Genomic DNA, 8,299 nt, shown 5'->3' on the forward strand with positions numbered 1-8,299 from the left:
ATTTTGACTAACTTCATAGAGGGGTGCAGGCCCCATTCCAGTGTGGAATCCAAGCCACTAGTCTTGCCCTGATTAGTGCTCAGAAATCTCCAACCTCCATGTGCGGTGAACTGTGTGTGTTATGATTCAGGAAGGTGTCTGAACCCATCAGACTCCAAATTCCTGGAAGGCAACCACGGAATTGGTGTGGCCAGGTCTGGCACAGTGAGTTGGGGGTTGTGGAGGAGCGCAGAAGAAAGGATTTTTAAAAAGGCTAATCAAGAATTGACTGTGTTAAAAAAAATGGAAGAAAAAGATCAGTCTGATACAAGATGGCATCATTTTCCCAAAATTAGTTTTTTTTTCTATAAAAGGTATGAGCATGTATTATTTTTAAAAGAAAAAAACAACCATTCTCATTTTAAGGAACAGTTACAAAACGGCAAAGGTTTTGAAAGCAAACAATCTTGAATTTGGCACTTAGAAAAGTTCCTTAACCTCTCCAAAATCCTTTTCTTCATCTTCAAATGAGCAAACCATTAGCACTCACCACACTGTTGGAGTGAAGGCTGTTTGGAGAATCAGGGTTTGTGTAAGGCGGTGCCTGGCATGACGTGAATGGCCAACACATGCCCACTTTTAAAAGGAGGGGATTTCCCTGGTGGTCCAGTGGTTAGGACTTGGTCTGTCAACTGCTGCGGCCTGGATCCAACCTCTAGTCGGGGAACTAAGATCCCGGAAGTTGGGCAGCATGGCCAAAAAACAAAAACAAAGACTTTGGACTTTAAAACAAACAGCTTTAGTTGTTCCCATAGTCCTGCATAGCCTTCCCTATTGTTAGCATCTTACATAGTGTGGTACATATGTTACAATTAATCAATCACTCTTGACGCTTTATTATCAACTGAGTTCTAAGCTTTATATTCAGATTTCTTTAGTTTTTTTTTTTTTGGTATGAGAAATGGCATTCTTTATTCATAAATAAAAATATATAATTACCAGAAATAGTTTACACGGCCAAAAGGGGGCATCAAAAATAAAACTGTCAAAAGCAGCGCAAACTAAACAGCACACAACGAAGAGGACATAACTCTGTATGTACTCTTCCCAGTGCTGGGCCTTCGGCAGCCAGCCTGGGCCAGGGTTCCTGCTCTGCGGAAGCAGCACAAGGGGGCCGCCGATAGGGGAGGAGAGTGGAGCGTCCACGTCCGAGGCACACACAGCTGTGCGCCCTCCTGCTCGGGCAGCTGTTGCTCCCACAGCCCAACCTACCTGACCCTTGGGATAGATTTCTTTAGTTTTAAACCAGTGTCCTTTTCCTGTTTCAGGGTTACACATCCACTTTGATTGTTTTTTATTACCATTCTCATTTTTGTTGTACAGATACTTAGCAAACACCTCTCCCCAGCCCTTCCCTTTCTGGGTAGGAGCTATGCAGGCGTTGAAACTTGTTTTCTTAGCCTCTTAACAAGAAGCAGGGAACAGAGCTCAACCTGCAGGCTGCGTCCTGCCCCAGGGCTGAGAAACATGGTGGGCACGTGTGTGTGTGTGTTGGGGGGATGGGGTGGGGGAAGTGTGGGTGTGGCAGGGATGGGTGTTCTGTTTCAGGGTGAGCGGGGGGTGGCAGGTGGCATGTGCCATGGGTGCAATCTGAGCTGCCTTCATTGCAGTCAAAGCCACAGGTCTGAAGCTTCTCTTGAGCAACAGAGTATCAACCAGGGCTCACCCCAAGATGAATCAGAGATGTTTCTTCACCAGAGGTCAAAGGTGCAGCCTGATTTATAAAAACCTCCCTAACCCAGGGCTCCTCACCACTGCTGTGCACTCACCTGGCATTCCACACTTCTGTGCAGAGGGGTAAGTGTCCTTTCCTTGACTCAGCCTTCGGGGGCCACTTGGCAGGATGGTGGGAGCCACAAATCCCTGCCATCTGAACCCCCTCTGGCTGACTGCACTTTGGGACCAAGGGTGCCGCCAGCTCTTGCTCTGATAGGAAGACCCAGTCTCAGGACTTGGGAATGGCCAAGGTGGGTGGGGTGGCCGGCATGTGTAAGGGCCCTAAAGTACCATCACTTGGGGAAAGGAAACAGCCTGGGCAACCACAGAACCCTTCCCAGGTGAGCCTGAGTGACCAGCACTCTCTGAATTATACTCCCCAGGAGACGGGGGCCCATGGAACAGGTGGCAGTTAGGGCTGATTCTTTGATACTTTAGGTGGTATCCTATGTCCTTCTCCCCTATTCTATCCACAAATAAGACCATTCACCGTGGGTCAAACAGAGCAGCAGACCCAGGATAGTAGCCCTTGTCTAAACCATTAATGAGGAAGGAGGAGACAGTGGAAGCGCGGGGCTGGGGAGGCACTGCTCTAGACCTCCCTTGTCTCCTGAAGGTGAACGTAGTTTGGTAAAATGACTAAGCTGGAAGATCACCTGGAGGGGATCATCAACATCTTCCACCAGTACTCCGTTCGGCTGGGGCATTACGACACCCTCATCAAGCGTGAGCTGAAGCAGCTGATCACAAAGGAACTTCCCAACACCCTCAAGGTATGGGAGGCCCCTCTCTTGGCAGTTTCCCACCCCCTTGTGCTGAGGGCGGTGGTCTGAAGGATGATGGTGGGGGCAAGGACTGGGGTGGGTTCACCCCAGTTTGCGCTCCCAAGGATGTTCCCCAGCCCCTCCCAGCTGCGGTACAGGGGCCCACTGCTCTCTCTGAATGGCTCTCTCCATCACCTTAGGCTTCATGCCTTCCTCTCTCTGTAAAGTGGAGAGAGGCAGGGCCGGGCGGGGTTGGATTACTGAGCTATACAACATCTTCTAGGTTAAGACTTGGTTCTAGGATGGCTTAAGACAGCTGCTTCTGTCTGCCTTTCATTTGCTCACATTGGATTCTCCCACATAGTTTTGGATCATGAGTTAATGTTCCCTGGCTGCCCTGGGCTGAGTTCTGAGGGATGCGAGGCCTGAAGAAAGGGGAACTCACTGACCCTGCTTTCTCTTCTCCCAGAACACCAAAGATCAACCTACCATTGACAAAATATTCCAAGACCTGGATGCCAATAAAGACGGACAGGTCAGCTTTGAGGAATTCTTAGTCCTGGTGTCCAGGGTGCTGAAGACAGCCCACGAGGATATCCACAAAGAGTAGGAAGCTCTTTCCAGCAATGTCCCCAAGAAGACTTTCCCTTCTCCTCCCTGAGGCTGCCTTACCTGAGGGAAGAGAGAATTAATAAACATACTTTGGCAAAGTTCTTAGCAGAGTCTGTGTCCTTTTTTTTCTTTTACCAAACTTGATCCTTCCTCACCCCTGCTGTTCTGACAAGCCCCATTTAGACCTCCGAGACCCGCTTCTCTGTCTGCTCATTTGTTCACCAACAATTTATTAAATCTCTCTAATTTGTTCATTTATTCATTTATTTAACAAATATTTAGTGAGCATCTATAATAGCCAGAGATCAAAGACATGAAGTCCTCATCCTTCTGGGGTTTTCATTCTAATAGGGAAGGAATTGAAAATGAACCAACCGACAAACGACTAAGTATTAGCAGGCCAGTGCATCCTGTGATACACTGGTAGGTAATGAAAAGAGATATGTAGAAACTTAAAGCAAAGGAATATAGGGTAGAGGGAAGGACAGGGTTCCTGGTTTAAATATGTTGACCGAGGGATGCATTTGGGCAGAGATCTGCAAAGGATGCAAAAGATGCAAAAGCTGCAAAAGATCCGCAGCTTGCGGACATCTGGGGGTCCAGAGTCCTGTAGAGAGAGGTTGAGGCCCTGAGACAGGCTCAAGCCTGACCTGCCCGATGGCCAGTACGATGGCGGGTGCAGAGCTGAGGCGGGGCTGGTGGGAGATGAGCGCCTGCAGGAAGCAGGTGTAGGGAGCAGGGGCTTACAGTCTGTGGGGAGGACCTTGGACTTGGTGCCAAGTGTGCTAAGGAGTCACAGGCGGTTTTGAGCAAGCGAGTGAGTTGATTTCACTTATGCTTCCTGTATGGATCATGAAACCTGGGGCATGATTAAAAGTGTGGGGAAAAGGGAGACCGGAGCAGGAGGCAAGCATGAGGTACGGGGGAGGGAAGACTTCTCAGGCCAGACTCCCTCCCCACGCTGATCTAGGCCAGGTTCTTCGTGACATGTTCCCCTAGGACTGTGCTGCTCTCCTGCCGGGCTCTTCTCTCCTACTGAGAGTCTGTATCCACTGGGGTGCTTATTTGTTTAATGTCTGTCTCCTGCATTGATGGGGGTGTGTGCACGTAGGTGCAGCATCTCTGTCATCAGCACTGTGCTTGGCATGCAGCAGTTATTTCAGAAATATCTTTTATAGAAGTGAACGTATGGGGACTTACCTGGTGGTCCAGTGGCTAAGAATCTGCCTTCCATTGCAGGCAGGGGACTCAGGTACCATCCTGGGTCTCACAACAGGGCTCACAACAAAAAGCCCTCATCCTGAAACAAATACCTAGTGCAGTTAAAAAAAAAATGAATGAATGAATGGAGATCGTTGTTGTTCAGTCACTCAGCCATGTCCAACTCTTTCTGACCCCATGGACTGCAGTGCACTAGGCTTCCCTGTCCTTCACTATCTCTGGGAGTTTGCTCAAAACTCATGGAAATTAATAGGCTACTGATTTGATCCCCTATAAAAGGTCCAGGGGAAAACAGGAAGGAGCATGGAGTAATCTCCCTAGGGGCCAAGTGTCGGGTCCCCTAGTGAAAAGTGCATTCCATCTGAATGGGAAAAAGTTAGTGGGGGCCTCCCTGTCCACCATCCCCTGTCGAGTGCTGAGTCAGGTCTGGGATAGATGGCATGCCCCTTTAGTCCAGATGTCAAGAGGTCCATTTTGTTAAGTGGTCAGAATACCCACACATTATGGGTGCGTGTACCCTCCCAAATTCATTTGTTGAAGCTCTAACCCCTAGTGTGTTGGTGTTTGGAGATGGGCCCGTTGGGAGGTAATTAGATTAGTTATGAGGGTGGGACCTTCATGGTGGGATTAGTGCCCTTATAAGAAGAAGAATAAAGATTTCTCTCTCTCTATGAGCACACATGGAGAGGAGGTCATCTGAGCACACAGCAAGTCTACAAGACTGGAAGAGAGCCCTCACCACACCCCCAGCTCTACTTGGCAGACTGATCTAGAGGCTTCCAGCCTCTAGAACTGGGAGATTAAATGTCTGTTGTTTAAGCCATCCAGTTTATGGCAAGGCTCCCCAACCTTCAGGCTGCAAACTGGTACCTCCTGTCAGATCAGTGGCAGAATTAGATTAAAAATAAAGTGCACAACAGATGTTATATGCTTGAATCAACCTAAAACCATCTCCACACCCTGTCCATGGAAAAATTGTCTTCCATGAAACCGGTCCCTGGTGCCAAAAAGTTTGGGAACCTCTGGTCTAGGGCATTTGTTATAGCAGCCTTAGCAGGCTGGGATACCATGAAAGCAGCATCCAGGGCACAGCCTTAGGCTCTGACAGACACACCTGCTTCCTCTTCAGTAGCAGGAACAGGCCAGGAGGGCAGAGTTTATGACACCATTTAAAAAGATTAGATAACTTGCTGGAGCCCAGGTATGACAGATATGAGGAAAAGTGAGAAGAGAAACTTCACATTGGGGCAGGGGTGGGTTTGTATTTTGGTGCAAAGCCGGGCAGAGATGATGTGTAGAAAGCTGGGATTCAGTACTGAGGCCAGGAAGTGATAAGTCCTGGCCCCAGAGGCCCCAGGGTTGGAGGTTCGCTGGACTGTCTATCAGAGGAAACCACTCTGTCTGTGATGTGGATCTGAGGCAAAGTTGAGGCTGGAGGGGATTGTGGAAAGTAGGAACCTATGGAGACCTCTCCTGGGGATGAGGCCAGGGCAGAGGATGAAGATGGGGATGGAGTGGGATTGGCAGAAGATGAAGGAATTCAGGAGCCAGAGAAGGCGGTCTTGGAATGAAGGCTTCCATCACTGAATGAGAAAGGAGGACCACTCAGGGAAAGCCCTCATTTGCTGACTGACCTTGGGAAAATCACTTTGCTTCTCTGGATCTCTGTCTTCTTCATATTTGAAGAATTCAAAGGAGTTTTGGAAATTCATTTGAAGAGTTCAGACTAGGTGGACACTCAGGTATAATTCAACTTTAATGTTCTGAGATACTTGGATGGGATCAGATCAGATCAGTCGCTCAGTCGTGTCCGACTCTTTGCGACCCCATGAATCGCAGCACGCCAGGCCTCTTGGATGGGGTGGAGAACTTTAAGTAAGATCTAGAAAGATGGGAAGCAGGGTATTCTTGGGCAAAGAAATGGTAGTGGTCTAAGTATGAGGATTAAAGTTATATTTCTGGATTCAGAACCTAGTTTTACCTTTTACTAATTGTGAGACCTTGAACTAGTTACTTAAAACCTCTAAGCCCAGTTTCCCCATCAATAAAGTAGAAATAACAGCAGCATCTTTCCCAGAGTTGAAGTGAGGATTAGATAACCTAACAAAACATGCAAAGCACTTAGCACAGCGTCTGATGCCAAGTAAGCACTCAGTAGGTATTAACACTAGTAGGAAAATACTAATTTATATGGGAAGGCCACTTGCCAATGCAGGAGACATGGGTTCAATTCCTGGGTTGGGAAGACACCCTGGAGAAGGAAATCGCAACCCACTCCAGCATTCTTGCCTGGAAAATCCCATGGACAGAGGAGCCTGGTGGGCTACAGTCCATGGGGTCACAGAGAGTCAGACACGACTGTGTGACTGAGCCCATATTATGAGATAAGGTGCACAAAGTGCACCTTCCAGGTGCTCTGAGTGCACCCCTGCCCTTCAGGAGGGTGTTTTGGGCCGGCACACCACCGCACACCGTGAGCTAAGCTTACTTGCACACTGGGACTTTGGAAGTCAGGAGAAGAATCTGGATTCAGTGAGATGGCCACCAAGAGCCTCTGGGGCTAGCATGGCTAGGACTTGTCATTTAACTTGGCCCATATGTAAAAGTCTTCAATGTTAAAAGGAAGCAAACCAGATTGTGAAAATCTGATGGGCAAGAGCCGACTTCCTCTGCTTCTCTGATTTCCCTTGTTACTTAACTCAGCCCTGGGTAAGCAGAAGTTCAGTTCTTGCCCTTTCAGCATTAATCTGAGGAATCTTTCCTTAATCCTCCCTCCTCCCCATACCTGCTCCAACCAAGAAGACTAATGAAAAGCACCTCCTCTGTGCTCCCAGGCACCCTGTGCTTCTCATCGCCTTTGTTTTACGGCCACAACTTAATATGGAAAATAGCTATTTGGGTGTCTCTTGCCCCTGTTAGGTTGAAGGCTCCTTGAAGGCAGGGGACCTGCAAAGTGTTTGACACAAACATCAGGCTCAGTAAATCCCTATAACAGCCTCCAGCCTGATTCCTGTGCTCCTTTACTGTGGGTCCCCAATCCCTCGTCCATGCAATAGCCAGTGTGATGCCCAAACGTAAATCACGGTGCATCACTACCTGGTGAAGACCCTGCAGACTTTGTCCAGTGCTTCTTGTCATCCAGGTCTCGTTCTCATTGTCACCTTCCTGGGAAGCCCTGTCTGGTTCCCCAGCCCAGTTAGCAGTTGTTGTAGCGTGTCTTCCTCTTACTGCGACACTCGTCAGCACCTGCAACGATCTGTTCTTTCTTCCTTGGCTTGTTTCTTGCCTGAGTTTCCCTAAGCAGAAACTCCAGCCGAGTTTTGTGGGACCTGCTGTGTTTTGTGAGCTTGTGGCGGTGTCCTGCCCCTTCCGTTATTCAGTGATGCCTATTGGTTTAGTAGAATCAAGTTACTGTTTGCTAACTGAGGGGAACAACAGCTTTTATAAAATGAAAGTGAGATGCTTGTGGCGGTGGTGGGGAGGGTGGGGGGACCCTATGGCAAGTACACCTCATCACAGAGGGCTTTGGAGTCCTCACTGTGGAGAGGACCCCTCTCTTCAGACCTCGGCAATATTCCCAGGCAGTTGTCACAATCCCCTCCAGCTTCTCTTTTCCAGGCTCAAAACCTTCAGCTCTGTCTGTAACTGTTTCCCATTGTAATCTCCTTCCATTGTTAACAGGCATCTCAGAAGCTGAGCATCTTTTGTTTAGGAGGCGTCATCCCTGGTGAGATATGACCCTGATTATACCTCAAAGGCATTCCCCTCCCTGACAATACCCTACTTACTTGAGACTGCACTTCAGGCCTGAGATCAAGAGGCAGAAAGCACCACGTGAAGGAGATTCAGAAAAAGACTCAGAATATTGTGGAAGGGAAGAGAAAGAGACGGCAGACCAAGAGGAGAAGGAAGAGAGGAGGGGGATGGATGGAAGTGGGCTGCCCTGC

At 48.6% G+C, this 8,299-nt stretch overlaps 1 protein-coding gene across 2 annotated transcripts; it reads left to right on the top strand.

Annotated features, from left to right (window-relative positions):
- The first annotated feature begins 1,175 nt into the window (after positions 1–1,175).
- On the top strand, positions 1,176–3,232 carry LOC129656024 (protein S100-A12). 2 transcript variants are annotated; one of them, XM_055586826.1, is made up of 4 exons: positions 1,176–1,509; positions 1,782–1,836; positions 2,372–2,528; positions 2,989–3,232. In XM_055586826.1, the coding sequence occupies exons 3-4, from the start codon at positions 2,391–2,393 to the stop codon at positions 3,127–3,129; spliced, it is 279 nt and encodes a 92-aa protein (XP_055442801.1). In that variant the 5' UTR covers positions 1,176–1,509; positions 1,782–1,836; positions 2,372–2,390; the 3' UTR covers positions 3,130–3,232. The 2 variants fall into 2 exon arrangements, with proteins under 2 accessions (XP_055442801.1, XP_055442799.1); XM_055586824.1 differs by having other exon boundaries at positions 1,178–1,509; positions 1,650–1,836.
- Positions 3,233–8,299: the final 5,067 nt, after the last annotated feature.

Source organism: Bubalus kerabau, chromosome 6 (genome assembly GCF_029407905.1).
Source record: "Bubalus kerabau isolate K-KA32 ecotype Philippines breed swamp buffalo chromosome 6, PCC_UOA_SB_1v2, whole genome shotgun sequence".
Lineage (NCBI taxonomy): Eukaryota > Metazoa > Chordata > Mammalia > Artiodactyla > Bovidae > Bubalus > Bubalus kerabau.

Excerpts from the sequence above, each read along its gene's own strand:
- LOC129656024 (XM_055586826.1), top strand. The coding sequence starts at position 2,391 with ATGACTAAGCTGGAAGATCACCTGGAGGGGATCATCAACATCTTCCAC. Across the intron at positions 2,529-2,988 it reads AACTTCCCAACACCCTCAAG|AACACCAAAGATCAACCTAC; the intron begins GTATGGGAGGCC and ends CTCTTCTCCCAG.